Source organism: Etheostoma cragini, chromosome 18, assembly GCF_013103735.1.
Source record: "Etheostoma cragini isolate CJK2018 chromosome 18, CSU_Ecrag_1.0, whole genome shotgun sequence".
Taxonomy (NCBI): domain Eukaryota; kingdom Metazoa; phylum Chordata; class Actinopteri; order Perciformes; family Percidae; genus Etheostoma; species Etheostoma cragini.
This window is the reverse complement of record NC_048424.1, coordinates 8,165,419-8,191,504: the sequence shown is the minus strand read 5'-3', so window position 1 is coordinate 8,191,504 and position 26,086 is coordinate 8,165,419. Positions and strand designations below refer to the sequence as shown.

At 42.9% G+C, this 26,086-nt stretch overlaps 2 protein-coding genes across 2 annotated transcripts; both read right to left on the bottom strand.

Moving 5' to 3' along the window:
- Window positions 1-171: 171 nt before the first annotated feature.
- Window positions 172-6,518, bottom strand: xkr5a (XK related 5a). Its single transcript, XM_034900129.1, has 7 exons — window positions 6,288-6,518; window positions 5,037-5,220; window positions 4,655-4,839; window positions 4,324-4,536; window positions 3,842-4,011; window positions 3,451-3,562; window positions 172-2,322 (listed from the first exon to the last, which is right to left on the bottom strand). The coding sequence occupies exons 1-7, from the start codon at window positions 6,418-6,420 to the stop codon at window positions 1,376-1,378; spliced, it is 1,944 nt and encodes a 647-aa protein (XP_034756020.1). The 5' UTR covers window positions 6,421-6,518; the 3' UTR covers window positions 172-1,375.
- A 734-nt stretch (window positions 6,519-7,252) lies between these two features.
- Window positions 7,253-16,497, bottom strand: prdm1c (PR domain containing 1c, with ZNF domain). The gene is made up of 7 exons (XM_034900128.1): window positions 16,272-16,497; window positions 14,489-14,746; window positions 12,892-13,011; window positions 11,745-11,997; window positions 9,137-10,164; window positions 8,813-8,941; window positions 7,253-8,391 (listed from the first exon to the last, which is right to left on the bottom strand). Exons 1-7 carry the CDS (start codon window positions 16,296-16,298, stop codon window positions 7,834-7,836), a joined length of 2,373 nt encoding a protein of 790 aa, XP_034756019.1. The 5' UTR covers window positions 16,299-16,497; the 3' UTR covers window positions 7,253-7,833.
- Between the last annotated feature and the right edge of the window lie 9,589 nt (window positions 16,498-26,086).

Sequence of the window (26,086 nt, the reverse complement as noted above, 5' to 3'; positions counted from 1 at the left end):
ACTTTTAGTTAAAAAAAGTAAAAAATCTGAATACTAATTCCCCCACTAGTGGTCACAGAGCATTGGATGTCTTAAGTGCTCAAAAACATTCAGAAAAAAAATGAACTTCAAAACAACTTGATACCACAAATATAAAAAACATCAACATTTAAATAATTACAAACAATTGAATTCAGTCACCCCAATATGTCGGCTATTTATTGCTTATTTAAAGCCACCAGTGGCTTTTTAGGCAGTCACCTGGGTGCAAGAGAAAAACCAGCATCATTTCACTTCTTTGTTAGTGGATTTCATATTGTTTACAGAACAGTAATGAGCAAAAATTCATATTTGTGCAATAGCAATCAAGAGCACATAAAAAAGTCCTCATTAGCATCTTTCATTTTGTTATACAGTAGACATTTAAAAGCTTTTAAAGTCTGTGCCTGAGACATTAACACTCCCCCCCATACACACACACACACACACACAAACACACCAACAAAAAAAAAGTAAATTCAAAACACATGTTAGAAATTACATGGTCAACATGTAAATAAGGATAAAACATTTAACAGTTTTTGCCAGGTTGGCACACTAGCCCTGCTCAAAGCCATGGCATGATTTTACAAAAAATACAGTATATTATTCTCTGATGGGACAGGGGATGTTTTTATGGGAATATCACAGCAATATACATATGATATAGAAGATACTTGTGCTTTTAAGAAGCCAACAAAGTTCTGGCTTTTGCTGAGATGGTGAAGAATCAAGTCCCCTTTAGGTCTAGGAATAGTTTCTCTGTTCTACTGCTGGCAATGTTTAACACGAATAACAGCAGTTTGGATATGTGATATCGATACCATCAGTTGCCTGAAATCATAAAAAAGCTGCATATTTCTAATGACGTTTATTAATAAACGTCATGGCTACTTCCTCGATATGTTATAACAATCTGGTAGAAACAGTGACTTTTTCTTGCCCAGCATAACTCTTGAAGTTAATTGCTACCAAATCAATAGAAAAAAACCGTTTAGTCAGATAGGTGTGTCTGAGCTCCACATGCCATCTTTGTGGCCAATAAGCTCTTTAAATGTCTTCATGTCTAATGAAAACACTGCTAAAAGGTTTCACCTCTGTGGATTTGCATTGCTTTTAGAAAATAGTTATGATGTGAGAAGAATACAGGTTAGCTCAGCATTATCCCCAAAAATGTTAACTAGATACTATGCCCCACAGTGTACTAAACATGTAGACATACAGAGGTGAAATCTCTGGCAGCCTTCTCATCCTACACTACTGAGCAGATGGAAAAGCAGCCTTCCAAAAAGCTGGTATTTTCCTTTAATGCTGGATAAGTTGCTGTTACTTTTTCCCTGATTCTGTCTTGAGGAGCTTAGAAGTTATCATCTTCATCTCTTCGGGACATTATAAGCTGTCTCCTGGGACCTGTGAAATGAGGGACACCAGATGGGGAGTCCAGCGCTCCAGAGTCCAATTTAGGAGTGGAAGTGCAGCGTGGCCCAACCCGGCCCTTTAGCCCACGAACATCTCTGTGAAGGGCTGGATCACTGGGGATTGAGATGAGGCGCACCCCCTGTTCCAGACTCCCAATGTCCCGGTCTAAACGGGGGTTACTGGCACTGCTGGGAGACTGAGGATCAGCGCTGAAATATAAGGTTGAACTTGACTCTGTAGGGCAAAAGTACGGCTCCGGGCTGTCTCCAAACACAGACTTGCCCTCTGGTGAGCTCCGTTTGAAATCCGATGCAGGTGACTCCATCGGGCTCTCCATCTCCAGACTTTCATCCTCTTCTTCCGATTGTCCGGTTGAAATGGGCTCGCTCACGCTCTGAAACTCATCTTTGCAGTCCGAGAGAGGTGCCAGGCCTTTCCCCTGAGACTCAGAAGTGGAGACCCCCCCACTGCTGCCTCCTGCTGTGATAGTCATGCCCTCGTTACTCTTAAACTCTTGGTTATACTCCTCCATGTCTAGTATGGCTGCTGCTCCGTCGGCCCCATACGCTCTGTTGATTTTCCCCAGGTCTCCTGTTTTCAGAGCCAGACGGATTAGGAGCCAGTGGTGGTGGTAGCAAGGGCAGGAGCTGTTACCCCGGCCCCCACAAGTTCCTGGGTGCTCCAGCAGAGAACCAGCCACACCTGAGAGGGAGAAGCTGCCGTGGTTTTGAATGGAGGCAGCTGGCAGGCTTTTATCCCCGAGAGAGTAGGATGACTCCCCTGGATCTATACATGTGCTGCCCATGTGGTTGTGGTTTGTACCCTGGCTGATCTCTGTTGACTTGGGATGGAGGAACCGGTAGTATACGACAAGACAGGTAGCGCCTAAGAAGAAGAGTACAGGAAACAGTTGACCTTAGTACACTCAGCATGTTTTAGTCTACTTGTAGTCAGTATTTTACTGCTCACTGTTACTTGATTGTAGCCTGACATCGTCATACTCAGATTCCAGTCAGAATATGAGTTGGATACTGTTCCACTGGGCTGTGATTATGGGGCGTGTTTCAACCACAAATGCCTCTGCACTCAATTGGATAGACCTACAACCAATCGGCGCAACGGACTATGTGACATAGGTTGAGCAACGCATAGTTGTCAACAGAACTCAACTGCTAGCTACCGCTAATGTTAGCTACTAGCCGGTAACCCCGGGAGTTTGGAAAACGCTAATAACGTTACTTCCACGTTAAAGGCTTTACAGCATACATACATTCCTCTGATTTATCATAAGACAATAACATGGATGTATTTATAGAACACATGATGAATTACAACAATTGGCTAGATCCATTATTACAGCTACGGGACCTCGGGAGAACCGTTTTTGGAGCATGCGCAGTGCAGGGTGACATGGACGGGCACAGTCCCGCGGGTTACTCACGTTCATCGTTACGTTACTGTTAATCATCTGTCCATCATCATATAAAGCCCACCCTCACAATTTGATTGGTCCTAACAGCTCTTGTTTGAGCATATTTGCTCGACAACGGATCAAGTCCAGAACAAAGTTCCCGACCTCAAATGGTGTGGCCGGGGCTACGTTTGGCTGGCATCAACGCTAACTTGATTGCTAAGTGCAGTTTTAAATGCACTAAAGATCATGGATTATTTACTATCATGTTCAACTCTACCTTACAATGACAAAAAAATTATAATATCCTGCATATGAATATTTGGCACATAATTGTCTTTGTTAGGATTTGCACCATATCATTGAATTATGTTTTTAATAACTCTGTTATTTAACGTACTGGGGCAATTACTATTTGTAATGCCATTGCAGTGGGTTCCTACTTAGAATTAGTTATAATCGATTTGAATCATTGGGGTTTAAGATACCACCGAAACTATTGGACGTTTGACCAGTCTGATATAACCATTAACCATTAAAACATCGGAGACAAATCTGTTTCACAACAAAGGGCGTGCAGATAGAGAGATAGAGTGACTCACTGAGGAAAAAGCTACACAGCACAGTGGTGGGAAGGGTCATGCTGTCCCATGATGCCTCGCTGAGGAAGTCGGAGGCGGCCAGCAGCAGAGTGGCGTTCTCTACAAGCATGAACTGAAGGAGGAGAGAAGGTCACACCATCAGTCATCTGTTGAAAGCTTTACATCATTGTAAGCTAGGCAAGCAGAGGTGAGGATGACAATGGCTATTTTTGTCTGTGTGTGTGTGTGTGTGTGTGTGTGTGTGTGTGTGTGTGTGTGTGTGTGTGTGTGTGTGTGTGTGTGTGTGTGTGTGTGTGTGTGTGTGTGTGTTAACAAGGGGTGCTGAAAACAGGCAGCTTAAACCATTACAAACGGGCAGCAGCATCAAACACGGTGAAAAGTCATGTCTTACTGTATAAAAACTGGCCATGCGGAAGCGCGAGGGTCCGTCTTTGATGTTGAGAAAGAAGAAGATGTGGACTAGCCCCATAATGCCATTAAAGGCACGCCAACACCAGGGGCCGGTGCAGATGTCTGGTTGCTGTGATACCAGCCAGAAGGAGGCCGTGAGCCAGTGGAAACCTAGAGGTCAACGTAAAAGTAGACAAGGGCATACAAGCGCAATAGGGAATCCATATGCAGTGTATCAAGCTGATGCAAAGAGGCAAGTGAAAACTGGATTAAGAGGACATGCTGCATCACTCTGAGGATAATTACATCACTCATATAAATATATATTTAAGTATAAATCTCTACTTAAATTAGTCCTTAACCTCTACTTGCATTACTATAAAACAAAAATATATCATTTAATTTCACCCTTTCTCTTCCTTAAGAAGGTGCCAGACGTTAAGTGTCAGCTACACAAAATCACCCATGGAGATTGCTGCTCACCTGCTACTCCACAGACCCACCAGTTAAAGACCCTGGCAAAGAACATGAGGCAAGTCACCCTTGCACCCAGCATGCCTGCCCTCCACACCAGCTGGCACAGCAGGGCTGCCGGGGGCATGGCCAGGTGGCCCGGTCGTATCAGACAGCAGGCTCTGCTGTACAGCACCAGGGCCCAGGAAATAGACAGCACACACAGACCACAGCAATAGGCCACTGAGGGTAAACACACAAGGTATGAAAAACAACTCTTATCTCTTATACCGTCTCCAACAACAACTGACATTCCCCAAACCAGCTGCAGAGCCAATAATTCATGCTAGCATTAGTTTACCTGGGGACAAGATGCCCACATCAGTGGACACCACGACATATGCCTGCAGCAGGCTCTGGGGCAGCGTGAGGACGAGGGCCTCCAGCAACCACAGAGCAGCAACATCTGCCTGCTGCATGACAGCCGCTCCAAGCTCAGCCACTGAGCCCTGCATGTACAACACAGACCGCATGCAGTCCCAGAACCTGCCAGAAGAGGGAGACAGATACCAGAGAATTGACACAGTAACCTCCTGGTGAAGGTTTCAGTTACAGAATCTTTCTTTCTGTGTGCTTGGTTTGTTTCCTACGGGACGTAATGGATTAAATCCTTACAACATTTTCTTTGTTTGCAAATGATGCTATATTTTGTAATATGACATCTGCAGTTGCAGAGATCTTACCTTTTGAAGAGGCCCAAGTGCAGTATGTGTATGACGGAGAGGTAGCATCGCCTGTCATCGCCATCATCATAGTACCATTTCATACTCAGCAGCTGAACTGCCGTCCCCGGTAGAAAGAGGCCAAGAGTGAGGCCCGCCCACTGCGTCTCCTCATTCCAAAGGTAAAACCCTATACAGTAGATCACTTACACACAAACAATGCGGACACACAGATACAAGGTGGTATAAGTATTTTGTTTTTCTAACAAATGTGTTTATTTTAGGTTAAGAATTCATAAGATGCAGTAGCCTACAATCTGATTCATCATAGAGCCATGCAGTTTTTAAAGGAAACACATTAAACTCAGCCGGATTGAGAGCTGCAGAAGCCAGCAGAGTCCTTGATAAATGAAGGAGTAGAGACACCTTGCTCAAGTGATTTATCCCAAAGTTGGATATGAGAGGAAGCTGTTTTGATGAGATGACACAAGCTCCACCAAGAAAGGGCCAGAGTCTGACCCCTGGCATTAACAGCCTGTACGGATGTGTCTATAATTAAGACCTCTTGCACCGTGAAGAAAATAACACAGGTCATTTTCACTACTGTCTAATTTTTTTCCTGTGACATGCTGACCCCAGTTCAAGCAGCAGCACAGTCTTTCTTCTTGTGGGAACCTGCTGAAGGCAAAGTCACACTTTGTACACATCCAGTCACCTCATCTCTCTGTGACCTGCCCTTGCCCCATTGATCTGCTAAGTCAGGGATTTGTCACACCTGAGAGTACTGCATACTATTATCAATACAGATTCCAGATGTGCAATACCAACCAATGAACAATACCAACAGCATTAGTAATAATTATAATAATAGGATATTCTGTAATGTATTTTGGAGAGTGGGTAGGCTAGAGAAATCTATAAGGTGAGCATTATTCTCCAATATTAAGGACAACCTTTTATTGCGTCGGTTATCCTTTTCGGATGCGACCTATCCAATGTCACATCGCCCTGCATTAAATACAACTAGCTAACGTTAGGTTTGTCAATTCATTAGTAAAGGCTGTGCTGTAGCGTCACCACTTGAATTGTAACCCGAACTATAGCCTACGGCTGCTGCTGCTGCTGGTGGAAAGCTCCAGCACGAAGCACAATGGCTGAGCAACAGCCTTTTCATTCATTAAAGCCATGGAAAATTCTCCACACAACATTCCCCTGCGCTGTTTTCATGTTCAGTGTCTGCCCGCTAGCGCGGAGAATTCAATGCCCACTTACGAGCGGTCCGTTCCGCCACGATAACCAGCGCCGACACGCCGAGCAGGACCACCTGGCACCACGCTATCCAGCATCCGCTCCGCCGGATCACCGACGGCATCCTGCGGGCGACCGCTCCGGCGGCGTTGATCATGGTACGGATAGGTAGGAGAGTGGATACACCGGTGACATTATCCTGGGCATCCTTCACCCTGGATCCATCCGCTCCCTTCTTCTCCCGCCGCCTGCCCCCCCTCCTTGTCAAAAATATGTGACGTCACTGCGCGGTTTTAAAGGGGCATCAGTTTACCGACCGTCCACTGCAACTGTTACTACAGAGCTCACCTTCCCTCCACCTTGGAAACATTACCTCTTCCCCAACCCCCCCTCCATATATTTAAATTATAAATACCCTAATGGATGCATATGTTTCTTATTTCATTATGATAGACTTATTGATAGGATTTTTTCCCCCGAGAATTATACATCACTATGCAATAGATAATATTCTCCGGTCTTCCATTGCTTTTCTTGCATGGAGGCAGAAGAGCTCCAGAGCAGCTGGCAGGCACGCTGTGATCAGGAGTGTCATTAGCATTGATAATGCATGCTCTGTCTGTTGTAATTTGTCTAATTATTGGATGGCCACCTGACACCATTTTTAAGTTGTAATGTGAGGATCACAGAACATCACTGCACTGAAAGTCAAGGAGCAATGCCCCAATGTGTTATATTTTCATGTTGTATCTGTGAAGCATTCCTACATTTTTCAAAACAATATAGTTGGTAAATGTTATTAAACAGTTATCTGTAAAAGTATACTCAGAAATAATCTAACATCTATGTTTATGTCTTGGAACAAACTGTAGAGTCATCGGTTTTTGGTTTGTTGTCTGTCATCTGATTAATACTGAAACTAAAATATGGAAGTACAAGTACAAAATTAGCAGCATGATCTTATTGATAGAAAAACTATTTTAGTTGTGTTTTTTCCAGGGGGAAGGACTGACACTTACTGGTGGTGGGTGTCCAAGGACTCATAACAAGATGTTTGTCTACATCTCTACATTAGCACTCTACACACACACAAAGGCAAGTATTTACATTACATGCAAACAAGTGAGGTTTCATCTGTGTTAACACTTCAACACTCCGATACTGCATAGTCATGCCTGTACAGTAATCAACACTTTAAATAGGCGGCTTAAATACGCACTCGCAAATAAACAGAAACACTCACGCAATTAACCACAAGCTTTGTTTATGCAAAATCACACAGTAAGTTGTTGTTCCATGAAGATGTTCCAGAGATACTAAAACAAAATTGCAGAAAATGTCCCAAATCTACACTTCAGTTGAATGTGAACAACAGAATAAATTAACAATGATGTAAATAAGTCAAACCGTTGGTTCCCAGGCCATGCTGGTCTTTATTCTTCACATGCTACAGCCTCTGTAGAGAATAGACTAGGCATGATGGAGATAAGGCTTTGCTTCAAATAGGGCAGTAACAGACAGCTGCTGAGTTGACCTGTACGGATTATACGGCTGGATTAGCAAGGCTGTCTTAGGGTTCTGATATGCAGCCTGACTCCAGCTTAATGCTGGTTGAATGCAGAGGTAGAGGGCTGGCATGATGCAGCTCAAAAGCAGAACACTCCTTTGCTGATGTGTAGATGTTCAGCTCAGTCTCCCCTTCTTCGTCATCGTGGGGACCAGAGGAATGACTCTCCATCTTCTTTATTAAATCAATAACATTCCCCTTGTCCATCTCGACCTCTGCAGCCATGGCCTCTAACTGCTCCGCCGCCTCGCTCGTATCAAACCTCTCAATCTCCGCATTGACTCGGTGTAGCTCCTCCGGTGAGTGTCTGCGAGATGCCGCAGGGGAGAGGGGGCAGAAGCTTTGGAGGTGCACCTGGAGGCTGCAGTAGTGGAGATAGGCACAGGGGCAGCAAGGACACCTGTGAGGCCGTTCTCCAGTGTGGAGGCGTTTGTGGAGCTTGAGATGGACAAATTGAGTAAAGCGGGCTGGGCAGAGCTTGCACTGATAGGGCCTCTCACCTGAGTGTAGACGCTGGTGGGTCTTCAAGTTACTAGTGCTACTGAATCGCTTATGGCACACCTGTGTCGAAACAGCCACAGAGAAAATGTTTCAGAATCTTTTAGATCTGTCACAGTATACCTCTAGTTGAGATAGCGTAAGGGGATAAAATATTTGAGGACAATTTATGGACTTTAAAATAATAGTTATACCTGCTCTGTTGTAAATGTAAAAACATCGAGTTGTGGTTTTATGGGGGTTTAATGTGCTGAACTATTTGAACTTGGCCAGGAGACTCCATGAAGTTACTTCTCCGGGCCAAGAAATAAACAAATAACCCATTATTAAACAGCGAATTACACTTGAATTCTTGTATTAAACAAACAAGGTAAAACATGTAAATTGGTGAGCTTTAGATTCTTTAACCCATGGACCCTTGACTGCTGGCTACAACCACCTATTTACCATGTCACTATTTCTTTAATTTAAGATATAGTCATACCTTGCATTCATGAGGCTTCTCTCCTGTGTGAACCAGGTGGTGTTTCTGCAGATGGGCCAGCTGAGTGAAGTTCTTATTGCAGGTCTGACACTTGAAGGGACGCTCTCCGCTGTGCACTCGCAGATGGACCTGAGGACAACATGTCAGAAGTGAGTATTTACCATACATTTATTCATTCCATCAAACTCAAGAAACCATGGTGGCTGGTAAATTCTAACATTCTTTAGCCACGTTCAATGTTGTGCAAGTCAGTTGACAGCCACTGTGTTTAGGCATTGTTTCCCAACCCTTCTTTCATAAAAAATATGATGAAGAGGAACTAACCTTGAGGTTGGACAGCTGCCCAAAGACCTTTCCACAGACATTGCACTCATAACGAATCTTTCCATTCTGCCTGGTGAGGGGGTACGGCAGGGTCTTGTAGCCAATAATCTGCCCATCTTGTGTTATCTTCCTGAGGTCCATTGCATTCTCAGAATTGCTCTGAGTGGCAGACGTGGGTCTGGAAGGGAGGCAGTCTGAAAAGGCGGCCATGCCCACTGGTGGTGAGCGTCCCCCAGGCGCAAGAGAGGGCAGTGCTCTGCGGAGTGAGGTGACCATGGGTGAAGCACTGGATGTGGTGGGTATAGGGAGGTCTGCTTGGACATTGCTGGGAGGAGAGTGTGTGAAATCTCTGAGGTTATCTGAGGGGATTCTGAGGTAGTTTGTCCTTTCGTATGTGAGGTCCTTGTTGTCTCTATGCTCACTGGTTGGTGAAAGAATGAGGTCTTGTTTGGTGTCGGATAGTGCAAGTGTCAAGTCTTTGTGTCCATTTGCCAGTGGTTGGAAGAAGTGTGCATAGCCGTCAAAAGGCAGTAAATTAGATGAGAGTGTTAAGTGAGGTTTCAGTTGATCTCTGTACAATGGGTATGAATGAGGTAGAATGCTGTTAAGGCCGAGCGAGTAGTGAGGCAGTAGATAGGGAGAATGCCTCAGTGCAGGATGAAGTCGATCAGGCACAGAAGGCTCTTGGTAAGGTTTGGCTAGAACAGGGCCTTGACTGTGCGGAAAGGTGAAGTGCAAGCCGGAAGGGACAGGACCACTTAGAGCTGGTCTTTTGGCAGCTGGATTACTTCCTGGTGGCAGATTCGGTAGAGTTGCATGTCTGTGGCCATGGATGGATTCTGAGTTAGGCTGGATTGGGTAGACAACACGGGGGCACAGGGGGAAAACTGCTGGGAGGTTGGCATGAGACAAGGGACTATCCACACGTCTGGGGGAAGTAGTCAGGGATTTGGACGGTTTGTCTCTGAGGATTTCAGAGACGCTGTGTCCTCGTTTTTCTGTTGTCTTTTTCTGAGCTCGACTCTGATCTGTGGGACATATAAATTGGGGCATAACATCAGAAACAGTTGAAATTGTTTTTAGAATTTCAGTAACAGTATCATCATTATTAAGTTGAGTCACACATAAACCCATGAAATTAACACAATCATGCGCATGAGTTCCTTGTTGAAATTACTCAAGTCCCAAGCTTTAGTGTGTGTGTGTGTGTGTGTGTGTGTGTGTGTGTGTGTGTGTGTGTGTGTGTGTGTGTGTGTGTGTGTGTGTGTGTGTGTGTGTGTGTATGTGTTTTATATAAGGTGTGCCTTCCAGACTTGCCGTGGCACTCTATGAAAGTGGACACCACATGTGAAACAATAGATGTCTGATCAGGATACAGATAGCATGGAGTTAGTGGGTCCAGTATGTTATTTGCATTAGAATGCTGGGCAGTGTTTTCCACCACGAGCAGGACAGCACTGGATAAGGACTTGTCAATAAAGTGACTGTTGAACCACAGACTTAACCCGACATGAATCATTTTTAAAGATGCTTGATGGAGTGGAAAATATATACCTGTCAGCAACTGACAACTGATGAATATAATTTATTTCCCACTAAAGTCTACACACAGGTCAACTTTATGAAATCCAAAGCTGTAATTCATCTTAGCAAATCCTCCCACTTTTTATCCAGGAAGTCACAAGGAGAAATTCTGCTCCTGCATAGACAAAGGGCGCAAGCTGACAACAAAGGAAGAAGAAATACAGAAGTATGCATGCACATTTCACCTACTCTTGCACACAATTAACATCAACAAACACAGAGCAACCCTTATCTACTGTGTGCTCCCCCGTGTTAGCCCCCCCCCCCCCCCCCCCCCCCCCCCCCCCCCCCCCCCCCCCCCCCCCCCCCCCCCCCCCCCCTCTTAGGAGGCAAGCTCTCAGCAAACAAACAGCCAACACTCAGTAAGAGATATCAATCTGTCAGCAGGTCGTCTTGTCAGGAAGTTCAAGTAGTCACTGGAGCGGTTCCTACCTCTCTTCCTCCGTAGGAGCAAAATAAATTAGAGGAGTCGTGCCAGAATGCTGTTAGCACCTCAGGCAGCCACTTTGTGTGTGTGTGTGTGTGTGTGTATGTGTGTGTGAGCGTGCGTGTAAATGACTATTTTGGCGTGTGCATGCGGTCTCTCTGTTAGCATGTGCCCTCTTTGTGTTTGTGAATGAAAAGCCGAATGCTTTGAGTGTCAAAGAGCTGCCAGCTGTGTTTCTGTGTGGAGTTTAAAAAAGGGAAACTGCAACATTTCCTATAGTCCTAAAACTCGTCTCATCTTACACAGGTACTATACCCGGCAGACAGACCCTCTCTGCTTTCAAAGTTCTACTCTCCTCCTTTGTGTCCTGCTTTAACAAAAGAGCTGTGGGTGTGACATAGTAACTTATTAAACACACACACAAAGACTGTTTCAGTTGCCGGGCACTTTGATTGGGAGCTTTTTACTCCACAATAACAGATGTGTCTCATAGCGTGGCCACAGGAATGGTTCTTAAAGTGTCCAAAAAACACTCTGTCCTTCCAACATCAAGGTTAAGACACAAGATACATATATTATTACCATTCACGCACTTACCATTGCTGTCCATAGCGAGTTGGCCAAGTGGAGGGTAGTTACAGCGCTGGGCGAATTCAGGACAGTACCACACCAGGAGCTCCTGGCCCGGCTGAAGTGCTTTGATGGTGTAGAAGTAGATGTCCAAGCCACTTTGGCAGGCAACCAGGTTCTGCTCCTCCACAGTACAGGCCGGGTTGACATAACGCATCCAGTTGCTCCGGTCCTCGATCAAACCATCCAGGATGTGGTGTAAGTGCCCCTCCGAGAAGACCTGCATTGTGAGATATGACAAGAAGTCAGTTGATGATGACATGCCCTGAATCAGAAACTATGATGTCACAGGTTTCCTAACGGCTTTATGGTAAATTCTGTGTGTTCTTTTAGCTGAGATAAGTGCTGCCTGTGTTTGCGGCACACAAGTCATAGAGTGATAAAAGCAACAGTAAATAAGAATTTCACCATATGACTGGATTGTAGTATTGGGTGTACTATCTCGCCCACTGCGATTCTCACCTATCGCCTTACTGGTGAAATAGCCTCCTCTTTCTGCTCTTTGAGGCTGTGCTGTCACATGAGTCATGGCTGTAATGTTAACACATTGTCTGTGTTATGGCTGTGGCAAGTTTTGGTTGGGGTTGGATGATTTCAAGGTTGCTGACTCTAAACTGTAGAATTACATAGGCGCTTGTGTGTAATGGAAGATGCTGCTGATTTGTAACATAACAGTTCTCAGGCTCAAAGCCACTTCCTTGCTTAGTCAGTGTGAGAGTTTGAGTCTGGAGAAGCGCGGACATGTGTATGGTGTATTTACTGGCAGCGATACCGCTGCCGAGAGAAGCGGAGAGAGAGGACAACTGCTGCGTCACTGAAACCAAACAGCTGTGTGTGACCTCAGGCAGCCATGCAGAGAACTGGCAAACACACATTTACAGTGCATGCACATTTGAACCCATCTGATCCCGCAGCATTTAAAGGTACCCAAACATTGGCAGACTGAGTCGTTACTTTCACAGGATGTCAACCCTTTGACCACAACTGCTTACTCGTGCCATGCCACAGCCACAGCAGCGTTTCCAGATACAGGATGTGCAGAGTTTTGAGGCACACAAAGATTAATTTCACATGCAAGCGCTCAAATCCATAAACTGACATGCAGCTCACTTACCCTCCAGAAGTATTTTCTGTTAGCGTCTTTCAACAGTGTTTCATTGGTGTAGCTTTCCCCCACCAGAGGGCCAAAACGTGTTCCCTTAGGAATCAGTTCCTTACTGGTCACCCCAAGCACCTGTTTAACAAGGAGGACATGAAATCATCAAACAACACACTTGCACACAAATTAAAGGCCTGAGCAAGCAACCGGATGCACTCAGAGCTGAAAAACATTCCCATTGTTGGAAAAACAGTCCTTCTTATCTGACTCTGCACCCTGTGCTGGTTTCTTGGTGATTGACAAACAAGATCGGGTCAATTTACTGGAAAATTGCTATCTCTAGAAAAAGGAATTAAGCAACCAAGCAACGCGTTGTTTTAGTTATATACTTTTTTATGTATATTAGCTGTCATAACAAATCTTTCCCAGAGAAAACTTTGCTCAGCTGTGACAGAATGTGCCTGTTCCTTCACATGCTGATTATTTCTTAAGCCAATCGCCCACGTTATCTTTAGTTTCTCCACCATATTAAAATGTCACCACCACTCTTTTTCTGCTACCCGCAGGTGTGAAACTGGCCCCTCTGTCTCAAGCCCCCTGGGTGTGAGAGAGAGGATAAGGTGTCATGGGCCCACCCCGGACCAGTCAACTGTACTTTGAGCTCCTTGTTCAGGTAGCCCCAAGCAATTGTAATGTCGTCTCTCTTTTCTCTTGGAGCAATACTGGCTTGGTGTAGTTAGCTGGATCAACCACTACATGCTTAGCCATAGAGTTTATCTCTAGTCTATCCAGCCCTCGCTTCGTCACACTGCTCCATTCGAGGTGCCCTTGTGTCACAGATTACTGTAATGTATCCTGCTCTTTTGGTGTCAACAAGACTCCAGACAGACCTTATTAGAAGGTCAAAGTGGTAGTACAGGTATTTGACTGCAGACGCCGAGGCTACTTCCTCTGATCTCGCCTGACAACCATCTTTCATCTACTGAGTCTCAACCCTAATCTTGCGTGAGGAAAGCTAATGTTTCCTTTTCATTGATTGCACTGGGCTAATCTTCCACCGAACATTTATCTCACTATCTACAATGTCCTAGTCCATCCAGTTAAACATAAGCTACCCACCACTTCAACTCACTTTAACTGACTCATTCAAGCCAGATGATTTTTACGGTGTAATCCATAAAGTGGGTGCCGGTGCTGGTGCTCTGTTTTACGGTGTAATTGTGTGCTGGGACAAAGGGTCGGGAATCTGAGGCAGTAGTAGCTACTAATCATAGAGACCTCAGGCTGTGTGCTGAGAGGCTTGCCTTTCTCTGCCTCTGCCTTAACACATACATAGCAGAGAGGAAAGGCTGAAATTAGACAACAACATGTCAAGTACTTCCCTCCTCAGGATGGATGAGTGGATGGAAGGATGTTGGAGTGACGCAATCTGTCGGCAGTTACAGCAAACATAAACAACTGCAATACATGCTTTCGTACCATTTAGATGTTTTGGGATTGTATTTCTACATCGTTTTCCTGCTTTGGTTTTTGTAAGAACTCCTTAAAACTCAACTTTCTTAGACAATTTGAAATACACACACAAACAAGGGAGATCTGCTTTACTACATACCTCTGCCGACTTGTGGCAGCGTCTCAGCGCCAGGTTTCTCGGTAAGGATCTCTCAGCTCGTGTCTTGCTGTTATTTTCGGACTCTTCATCCAGATGTTGGTCCTTGACGATATAAGTGCACTTTTCCTCAAAGTGTGCCTCGCTCAGTGATGTCATGTCTTCATCCTTTGTCTCTGGCATCGCTGCTGCGATGACCCCTGTGCTTTGCGGTGAGCTTTCTGGGGTTAACATGGCTGGGGTGCACGGAGAGGAGGAGGCCTACAGAAAACATAGAGACATAATGTAATGTCTGTCATTCTGTATCTAAAACAAATAAACTGATCATTAAGGAGATGGGAGTATTGACCAAGGACACGTTTTTTTCCTTTTGCCTTTTCCTTTTTATGTCACAACATAACACACAGAAAAAAAAACACAGACAATACAAACAACAGTTAAAGTACCAAGGGAAGTCCAGTTTTGAATGGAGCTAAAATTAGATTCCAGAGTGCAAGATGTGACACAGAGAAGGCAGGGGGCAAGTCAGGGATGTTAAGGAGGAGGAGAAGTTGTGGAGAATCTAACTTTCCCATCAGCAGCAACTACCGGACAAACAAACTTCAAAGTGGAACTGTGGTGCTTGCTGCCCCATTGCCCCCACTGTCCCATACATCCTGTGACTCTCCAAATCATAACCCCTGGGCTATAAGGGAGGTTCCTGTGCACGTCAGCCCCCGGAGCGGCACCACTTTCACAAGGAAATCAGCACTCCCAGTGAATCGCACAGACTTCCTCTGAACTGACTGACTTGGCTCCGAGCCAGGTCTAAAGTCTCTTTCTTTTTGTCTGTTCCTCATTGTCTATCACTCTCTTCTCAGGAAGATTGTTGTCAGGCACCTAAGCTCTGAAAAAGGCCGGCTGGTGGGATGAAACAGTCAAATAGTGAAAGAGAAGAAGACAAGACTTGTGATTAAAAGACAATGCTCAGATGTGCCCTCTCAGAACTTACTTTTTCAGGCTCATCACTTTGCCTCTGAGATAGCGATGGATAAGGTCTGTGGTTGGTAATATTTAGGAAACCTCAACTCAAAACTGAAATGAAGACTGGAGGGAAGCTTCTATGGCATATCATCCTATACAATCATTTATAAACAAATCTTTACTTAACCCGCCTAAATGGAAAGAGTGTATTTCCCGTTTTTACATTAAAAAGAATAGTTGTGTTAATTATTTAAAAATCCTTCGAAGCTCACACAGTAATCTGAAATATACAGTATGTATTCAATAGTGGCACGTTTGGTGCAATAACACAATATCTCAGCTTACTCTCGGGGAGAGACACAAAAGGAGTGCAGATAAAAGTGCAGAGATATGAGATTTATGGACGACGTTTCCCCCTATTTTTCTCTGAAGTGTGGTCACCACAGCTGACTCGGAATGACTGTCACAAGTGTGACAGCTCACTCCGAAACCATCGAACCCCTGTGACACGGCAGAAAATATATTCTGAAAATCAAGACATGAGTCAAAGGCACACAGCTGTGTGGCTCGCAGGACAACATTTAACAGGTTAACTCTAGAAAGCACTCCTTACCTTACTGTTGCATTATGTTCCGCGCGACAGTGTTGTAATGCAAAAAAAATTTGAATGGATAAGATACTAAATAAAAAATAAATAACAAATTAAAAAACAACATAATATAAAAAATAACTCCAGTTCATACTGGTAAAAATATGAATTCTTAGCACAAGATCTATGATACATTAGTATCATTAAAATTATTTGAAAAGGATGCACACTTACTGTGAAGCCTTGGGAGGAGCCACACATATGGTAGGCTATCAGTGCTCTTCTTGAAAGCTTGAGTGTCTATGAGCAACTAGTGGCTGTCCTCTGTCTCTTGTCCTCTCTCTCTCTCTTTCTCTCCTAGTCTCTCGCCCAACCTCAGTATCCTGTGAACCTGTGTGTGACTGGTCGCACAAATGAACACTTAAGTGTGTGAGTCTTCCTCTTACTTCTTACATGGGAGGAGGGAAGGTGTGTGGTTTGAGAAATACACTCCCTTTTCCTCTTGTTGTGCTCCCTCCCCTCCTCCCCATGACTCCTCCTTGGAGAATGTGTGTTTGTGTGTGTGTGTGTGTGTGCGTGTGTCACTCTTTTGCCTAGGGGCATGATGCTTTATTTGGGGGGGTGCACAGCTATGTCCGGATTAGACATATACATCTTCATTTTCTGACAGTCAACCACTCCATGTCTGGGTGAAAAGAAGCCATACCTGTGTGTTTGGAAGTCAAGGCCACAGCACAGAGGAGATGAGGTCATTTTGGTGCTTGTGTAGTTTGAAGCAAGGTTTGGAAATTCAGTCAAAATCCTCAATTCAGTTAAAGCTTTTAATATGTCAAAGAAGTTCTTGTTTACATACAGGATTAAATGCAGCACACCATATTGTCACAAAATAAACTACATATAGACATGAAGACAGTACTTCCATCATAGTGCAAAAATGCAATGCAATCCACTATTTCTTGTGTGTTCTCCAGCTCAAATAGACGGTCAGTTTAAAATGACTAACATGCAGATACTTGCCAATGTTGAGCTCCAGAGAGCTAAAACAAAATTATTCTTGATATCTTTTTGTCAAAGTAATGCTTGATAACTGCCATTTTGGAACGTGTAATCCACCACAGAAAGAAGTATAGTCAAGTCTCTTTTAAATCACATAACTTTCGGTTGCAATTAGGGCTTCAACTAATGACGGCCTTTGTTATCGATTCATCTGCTGAGTCTTTTTTCAGTTAATTGTTTGGTGAATGGTTCAGATCCAGAATGTGTAAATACTTGTATCATGCTGTAAGTTTATCTGGAACCCAGCAGTCCCCCCCCCCCTGCTGCTGCTACCAAAGGCAACATTTAACTTGGCAGGCCGCCAGCCAGCTTAAGAATTTTCTGAATTTTCACACTTGTCATTCACGCGCTTGACACGCGACAAACTGCAAACCATGCAGCCATGTTTGCATGTCTGGGAGCTCACTTCCATTCAAAGTCATGAATTTGTAGAACATACTGTTCTCATTCACTTTCTCCACTTCAGGGAATTTCAAATTGCATTTCCATTGTGTCAAGTGGATTCTGTTCCTCATACACTTGCTTTGGTTTTTGTGCTGTTTTGTCCTTCTTTTCATATTTCCTGTCCCACTCATCACACCTGACCAAGCTGCTAATTATGTCTGCTGACATGAACCACCATGTAATTTAAAATCCACTTCTCTCTCACAGTGTTTCGCTCTTTCTCTTTGCCTTCAGTCATCTCATTCATCACCTTCTATTCAGCTTTCCTCCTCCCTGCCACCTACTTGTCTTCTGTAATGCCTCTCCGTCTGAACCTTCTTTTTACTACCCATATTACTTATATACGTACTGTGTGAGTAATTCATGTAACAACAGCATGAACTTTTCTCGTTGTGGAGTGGCCTTTGAGCTTTTAGAGGACTTTGGTTATGTGTGAGTTGATGCCTTTTGAGTGTGGGCATATTTGTGATTAGTTATTTTACATGACAAGATGACGACATGAACATGACCGTGTAAAAATTTACTTTTTATAGGAAGAACAAGTTCCCTGACTGTCAATGAGTCATTGTTTGAGACATTTTTTTTGGGTAGCATGTAAAAAAAAAAAAGACAAGTTTGGCAACACAGGTCATGTACATGACGGGCAACACCTAGACTTTTGCTGATAAAGTGAAAATTACTTTATCACATTAACTGCTACAGCTATTAACTTTGCTAGAAACAGCCGCGCTGACATGTCTGTGTTCAGCTCAGCCTCTGACTGAACTCAAAACTTACTTTCTGTTATTCTGTTATCTCCTTTTCCCTGTCATCTACTTTTATGAAACATTCTTGATAATATACGCCGGAATATGTAAGAATTTGCCACTGATGTTGAAACATTTTTAACTTGCAGGGACATGTGTTTGTGTCACTTCGTACAACCCCAGGCAAATTTGTATATGATTGCCTCTTTACATTTACTTCGTATGCAATCGTGCCACCCATAAATCTTTGCTTCACATTCCGTCTTAACACACAGTTATAGGAGCACAAGAACTGTCAGCGTCATATCATTTCAGTTATAAAACAGCCTTGACATTAGCCACCGTAAGCCAGTGGTCATACAAGTAGGGCCGGGTATCGTTCAAGTTCAAGTTTTCAATACCGGAACCGATACCAATACTGTGACTTTGATACCGGTTTCTGAACAATACTTTTTTTCGTTACCAATTTTGTGACATCTATTTTAACAGAAATTACAAAGTCGTAATGTTGAACCCCATGTGTCGATGCCACTTAACCCTTAAATGCCCCAGCAGCAGCACGGCAGAGGAGAGACAGAAGAGCTGTATCGTCTAGGTAATCCCGGTCTTATTTCAGACTACATTGCAAAAATATAACTATGCATTACTAACCTTGTGAACACTATAAGCACCATAAACACCTGTACTGAGGTGAACGGATATCTGAAAAATCGGGGAAATAAAACCAAAATGATCTGTATGGTTAGACAGGACAGTAAGAACGTGTTTTTTGTATGTTGGGTAAACATTTGCTTTAACTTATACAATAACTTGGAAGAAAATGAAAATTTGCATTTTACAGTTGGCCAGAGATACAGTCACCAGTCAGATGCAATAAACCAGAATACGGAGAGCTGCTTGTACACAGGCTAAGGGTGCCTTTGGGGCCTCTGTAAACGGCGTACGTATCTTAAACCCTGTAATTTCCATGCTTGAGTCTGTACCTGCCTAAGGTCATTTCTCGCAGCAGGACTAAAGGTGACCACGCCTTCCCCATCACCTCCCCCAAGGATGAGGACAATGATTTTTGGCAGAGATGGAGGCTGAGCCCATTTTATAACCCATTACAGCTGAAAGGTTTGACGCAACCTCCACCTCTGCCTTTCTTAAAGGTTTATGGCTGACTCAAGGAGAAATATTTCGCATTCTATCACAACTATCTTGTTGTCACACAGCTTCTTCCTCTGACCCTTTTCACCCTCACTTTTCCTTTGCTACGCTGTGCTGTTATCAGCCTGTCGCCCCCGTCAGCCTCCCCCTTCCATTTCATGTTTGTGATTTTCTTTACCATGCATTACCCTGCACACTCATACGCAAGGTATTGACATGACAGGAGCAATATGGACTTAATGAATGCATCTCACACAGTAAAACCGTGATGTAACTTGTCTCTCCCCGTCTTTTTTATCCCTCGTGTTTTAGACTTTAGGTGTGAATGATAATAAATGTCAGCACTGCACCACAGCCACCACCCACCTAGTCTACCAACCAACTTCCCTCAACCGATAGATGATCTCGTGTTGACAGGCAGAGGGTTATTATCACGGTTTCAGTGCTAAGAGGAATGCTACTGCGCTTCACAACAGATGTCTTTTAAAATCCGGACAAAAACCACCCACAGAGATGAGGAGAAAACACTATCACTGTCCTCAGCTGACCGTCAGCGTAGACATCTGTGAATCCTAGGTAATGTCCAACTCTGACGACAAAGAAAGGACGCATGCATGCCCACGTGGACAAAGTCAACACCTGCACATGGCAGTATTTCCATGGGGCCAAGAAAGGATTATATTTCCAAGAAAAGATTTGCATGTAAATGTTCCAACCATTATATTCAAAGCCAAGCCAGTGTTATCTAGTCAGTCACCTTTTTTAATAGATTGGCTTCAATTTGAGACTTACACTATCTCTTCGGGTTTTAAATTGGATTAATCAAAATCAAGCATTAGCCCCTTTGACTGTTATTTGTATGAGGTCACTTGTGTGCACAGAATCTTAAAGCAGCATGGAGGAAATTGACTTAAATTGCAACTCATGGGGTGTCCGGGTGTCAGGTTTAGGAGTCTGCTGTGTAAACGTGTGGAACATTTGTCATGTTTAATTTATGTCTACCTTGTGAGACATAAATCACAATTTGCAGTGGATCGACTGGACCAGCAGCTGATATTATCCCTGCTCTTGTGATCAGTTGTAATGGCCATAATTAGGGACAAAACCCCTTAATGTTGTGGTAAAATGATTTGCATGTCCCAATAACCACATTCATTCTCGTTAATGTTACATAAGATGTTCTGCTTGATATGATTGTGGTAACCGTGCCACCTCTCAGACGCGTTGGAAAAGTGTGTTTTCAACATCCTATGTATGTTTTTATTCTTGGCGCACTGTGCATGCCAAGTCAAAGACACATTTACTTAATTACAAGATTGCCTTGTGATGACATCTGTCTGACTCCGATCCAGAATTAAAAGCGTTTCCTGTGAAACCGCTTTTTCCAGCACTTTCAACCACATCCCAAGGTCTTCCTCAGTGGAAGGAGTGTTCTCACTAGTGACAGAGATAGAGAATTTAGCATAACATGGCAAAAATATGTGACTTCAGTCAGAAGAAAGATTGTCATTGTCCTCTGTGACCTCTTTCCGGCCATCCACTGAACCCTGGACGCTGATTTTATTTTGGTCTGGCGTTCACAAACAGCTGATGTTATCTCTTTTCCAGGGTGCTTGTTGTTTGACCATCAGCCTTCTGGTTTCCTTGTCATTCATCGTAATAATCCTAGATGATCTGTAGATTATCAAAGATTTAAAATACGTTGGACACCTTGATTTTACTGTGTTAAACCTGTTTCATTTTCCCCAAAATCTTGAGAAAAACTAATGGTATCTTCCCACAGCTGTTCTACTCGAAGTTTATCAATTCATAATGTATGAGCATATCATAAAAACACGTATTCATGTTAAAAACAAAGCACACGAATTGGATTGGTTTCTAAATGGAACCACCACCCCGCTCTGAGATGTCTACTCAATGTGGTTAACCCTTAATTTCATCATACCATAAAAAAATACCCAAAAAGGATATTTGTGAGTGAAGTGTTTCCTTTTTCCCACACTTGCTTTTAGTTTGACCAGCCCTATTTATCAGCCATTCTCAATAGATTACACTTGATATGACAATTCTCCTATTCCTTTAACTGACCTTTTAATAACAAATACTACAGAGGCTCTTGAAGAACTTTCCACCTAAATAAATCATATAATTATATCTCTTATAACACATGTAGATGCACATGCTTCTTATCAGCTCAACTTTTGTCAAATTGACACATTACTGATACCTTAATGTTGTCAGTTACAGAATAAGGTTTTCATACTGACTTCTAAAAGAGGAAGTGTCTGGCCCCCAGCAGCCACACCTGCCTGCATTAAAATGCTGCTCACATTGTTTTGTCTTCCTCTTAATTACTAAGACAGACTGTAATAATGACCAGCAGTGAGACATACCATCCGGGAAGGATGCACCGGACTCACACACACTTACAGTACTCACACTCTCGTGTCCTGCAGAGCTTAAGACGTTTCACCAAACTGTAGATAAAATCGTGACTATTACTTGTGATGACATTACAAGAAATGGTGACATACACTGTGGAATTTAACGCATTTCGTTAATTGAGGATGTTTGGGTGTCTGGTTGTCTGTCTCTCTGTCCATTTGTCTCTCAGGAGCAGCTCGCAGATTCATTCAGCTCAGTCAGCCTTGGGTCACCTGCTGTTCTCAGATTCCTGCATATTTCTGGATGGCCACTGAACAAACAGAGGTAAATCTGATCCATGCTGTCGCACTGTGGCACAGGATAGAGTTTATCCTAACTCTCTCTCTGTCTCTCTCTCTCTATCTCCCACCCACACATAAACATTCTCCAATGGGCCTGCTATTCCAAATAATTTCACAGAAAGACTGTGACCCCTATGATGCAATATTGCGTGTATATGCGTATTCATGCATCCACATTCCTTACTGTGTGCCTCAATCTCTGTTTTATGTGAGTGGCACGGATGTCTAACTCTGTGGTAAATGTTACGGACACGGATCACCTGGATTGTTGTTTCTTTGTGTTCTAATAAAACAGTTTCAAAGAAGGAATTAAGTAAAACCTGTTCATGAAAGCAGTACCGCTGCATTAATCGTTACGGTAACGGAAGATACATGTGAAGTTCCCTCTATGAGCTACGCTTGAAAGAATTGCTCGGCATTTGGGGAAATACGTTTAATTGGTTTCTTGCCAAGTTTGATGAGAAGATTGCTCCCACTTTCATATCTGAGAAGCTACAGCCAGCAGACAATTAGCTTAGCTTATAGTCTGAAAATGGGAAACAGCTACCATGTTTCTGTCAAAAGGTCCAGTCTTTATGCTAAGCTAAAGCCGCCTACAAATGTTAGACGGCAAAACCGGCAGTTCCAATGATTTCCTATGGGACGGGTTGGCGCCCAACGATGCGCTGCGGCTGACCTTTCAAAAGCTCAACCAATGAGATAACAGCATGTTGTAACAATGAGAAATAGCTTTCTTGCCACCCTTGATGATGAAAACCTGCGCTCCACTTTGCTCTCTGCGCCCTACCTAGGTGCGCAGAGAGCAAATTGTGTATCATGCGTAGGCGGCTTTAGATAGCTTTATGCAGCTTTATATTGAATGGACAAATATGAGAGTGATGTCGATCTTCTCATCTAACTGTAAAAAAAAAAGAATTAGCATATTTCCCAAATATTCCTTTAAGGCGTTGCATTTTTTTAATTAGAGCCCCGTGCAATATTGCACGTTTTCTCATTGAGCAAGAGCACAATAAGACTACAATACAGTGAGTTTAAGTGGTATGAGTCAACTGCTTATGAATGGCGTCCATTATAAAAGGGGAACTTTACTACCACTCAGTGACAACCTCAATGACATAACCAGGTGCCACTGTGTCTGTCTGCACGTCGGAGTCTGTGTCTGACACACATGCACACTCTCTCTCATTTCAAGACCAGTAAGACAGCCCTGTCCTCCACCTGTCTCCAGTGTTACCTGCCCCAGTCATTACCAGGGTCCCAGATCCCCACTGTAAGTGCACATGTCAACAGTAAAATTACAGGGCATGCACACACACATATTTGTTTTGCTTTTTAAAGGTTAATATCCGTCTGCACGCACACGATACGTTCATTTACCCTCCTCCTGTTCTGTTTTTGACAAACCCAGAAAACAAAGCAGTTGAGGTTCAAAGACACAACAGAGAAAATGACACGAAGTGACGAGATGCGTAGAGATGATGGACACACATTGGTGGTGTAATGACAAGGGGGAAATGGTCTTTTTAAGCCCTTTTACTCCGGTCAGTGCAGACTGATTACAAACCAGTGTCATTGGATCTCGGCTTTGTTCTAGCACTTAGCTCGCTCTTGCCTAACTAATTAAAACAAGAAAATCTCTTCAGATGTCTGAGGTGAGAAGTCTTTGGTAAGACTTGAGATGGGAGTGTAGTGGTAAAATGTGCCCTGACAAGTTTGACAAGGATGCAAACAGTGCCAGAACACAGATACAAATTGATTTGATTGAAAGATAAAGATCTATTTTCAGACGATGACATTGGCTTTTTTCACTGGAAGCACCGTTGGTTTACCATCAGCATACATTTTTCACGGTTCATGTAAAGCAATCAAAGAGGCTCTACACATGAAAATTGTGTTTTTGTAAAACTGTCCTATTATCCCCACCTCTTTCAACAAGTTGGCTTTGGGTAACCTGAGTGCACTCTTTCCCTTTTCAACATGATCACTACAAACAATGGAAAAACTTCCCATCTCCTCAGGGTGATTGACTCTCTTATTTTTGCTCTTATTATATCTTTTTTGTTGTTGAAAGAACTCATGACTTTACTGCTGAATAGAAACTGAAAGAACGTTAGATGTGGTCTCGCCGTCATCGTGAAACTGACAGCAATGCAGTCACCACTGGACAACATTGGACTTGTTGGCACAGTTCAAATCAAAATTGATGGTTGTTCTTTTGTCGACGATCAACTCAATCGTCATTGAAATTCCGAAGCTGTTTTAACGTATTTTTCCCATTAGGATAATTTCAACAATTTGTATAAAACTAAAATGTAACTTTTTTTCACAAGAGATTTTTATTTCAAGCAATGTGTGCTTTCATTTAAATTTTATACATGTTCAATAAATAGCCATACTAGTTCCCGCATTGCGTTTCCTTCAATTATTTTTAAAAATAACAAAAATAAGCACTTTTGAATGAAAAAAAAGGAAATTTCTCACCTTTGATGTTTGATCCTATTTAAGATTCAAGGTTATTTTATTGTCATTCCAAAAACACTTTGGGAAGTACAGTGTAGAACAAAATTACCTTGCATTGGACCACCATAAAAACAAACACAGAAACAGATCAGCAGCTAAAAAATGCAATTATAAATAACAATAAAATACGAAATATCAATAAGATAGCTAGCATTTAAAAAATAAGAGAAATGTAGAGATACGCATGTATATACGCATATCCCGCACATACCCATACAACATATGCACACGTACTGTATATTCCATCTGTAAAAACGTACCAATGAATTATGATGACAAAAAAACTAAAAATGATCGTTCATTCATCGTTATCGAGGTAAAATTTGCAATTAATCATGATTTGGATTTTAGGTCTCATCATGCAGCCCCATTAATCACTGTATTTGGCCTTTATCCGGGGCATCAATGAAACTGGCACAGCCTCAAGCTTCAACCAGCTATACCTTGGTGAGCCAACATGCTGCATATGCATGATGACAAATGCAGTTAGCATTTCCTATAATTTGTGCACCGATCACATCCGTCTTACGTGCGTGCTGTAATTTCCCTCACTGGATCCTCAATAACATCCTGTTGTCTGAGGACATCTGAGGGGGCAGGTTGGACTGACCCTCCACCACATCACACACAGGACAGAGCAGAGACTGTTATCCTGGCCCCCGGCTAATGACAGCCGAATGAGAGAAACAGGCAGGAAGCTGGCCCCTCTGATCTCTGTATTTAAAAGCGTCCTTATTATTACTTGTGTATTGTTTTGTCGCGTTGGGATCCCTTTGCACTACTATTATTAAGTCCGAGGACTGTGACTTGATGTGATAGTAGATTGTAGCTGGTGAGATCCTATAAAAGGAACATGGACGCCCCTTATTGTACATGGCTTTTGTGATAAAAAAACAAACAATAGAACCCATTTTCTATTATTATAAGAAAATGTAACATTAACCTGCACTGAGCAGGCTAGTTTCCACATTATATCCAACCAAGTATTTCTGCTGTTACGAACAAAAATAATATTTTTTTCCACAGTCAAAATGTTACATAAATAAAAAATATATCTCATTGTAAGTAAGCAACGTATATAGGACAGGAGAGCATGTTATAATTATATCAATCATATTTTTAATGCCCAAACTAAAAAATGTCTCTTTACAATCTCTACACCATATATCCTCTGACCTTGGATGCAGATAAGGAAAAACTCTAAAATACAAGTGGTAAAAATCTACAACCAGCTAATATGCTCATAATGACAATACTGACATGCTGATGTCTAGTATAATGTATCATGTTTAGCATGTATACTTGTATACATATAACATGAAGTAAAAAGTTTTCTTTTGTCCTTCAATATCTCTCTGTCTCTCTCTGTAATCAAACCAGTCCGCCAGATTTCTTTTCGTAATATCAA

What these genes read in the sequence shown, in the direction of transcription:
- xkr5a (XM_034900129.1), bottom strand. Translation starts at nt 6,420, where the DNA reads ATGATCAACGCCGCCGGAGCGGTCGCCCGCAGGATGCCGTCGGTGATC. An exon ending in CGTGGCGGAACGGACCGCTC is followed by an intron (nt 5,221 to 6,287) that starts GTAAGTGGGCAT and finishes TTTGTGTGTAAG; the next exon opens with TGATCTACTGTATAGGGTTT. An exon ending in GTGGGTCTGTGGAGTAGCAG is followed by an intron (nt 4,012 to 4,323) that starts GTGAGCAGCAAT and finishes GTTGACCTCTAG; the next exon opens with GTTTCCACTGGCTCACGGCC.
- prdm1c (XM_034900128.1), bottom strand. Translation starts at nt 16,298, where the DNA reads ATGTGTGGCTCCTCCCAAGGCTTCACA. An exon ending in GCTGCCACAAGTCGGCAGAG is followed by an intron (nt 13,012 to 14,488) that starts GTATGTAGTAAA and finishes CTTGTTAAACAG; the next exon opens with GTGCTTGGGGTGACCAGTAA. An exon ending in AGAAGCCTCATGAATGCAAG is followed by an intron (nt 8,392 to 8,812) that starts GTATGACTATAT and finishes GTTTCGACACAG; the next exon opens with GTGTGCCATAAGCGATTCAG.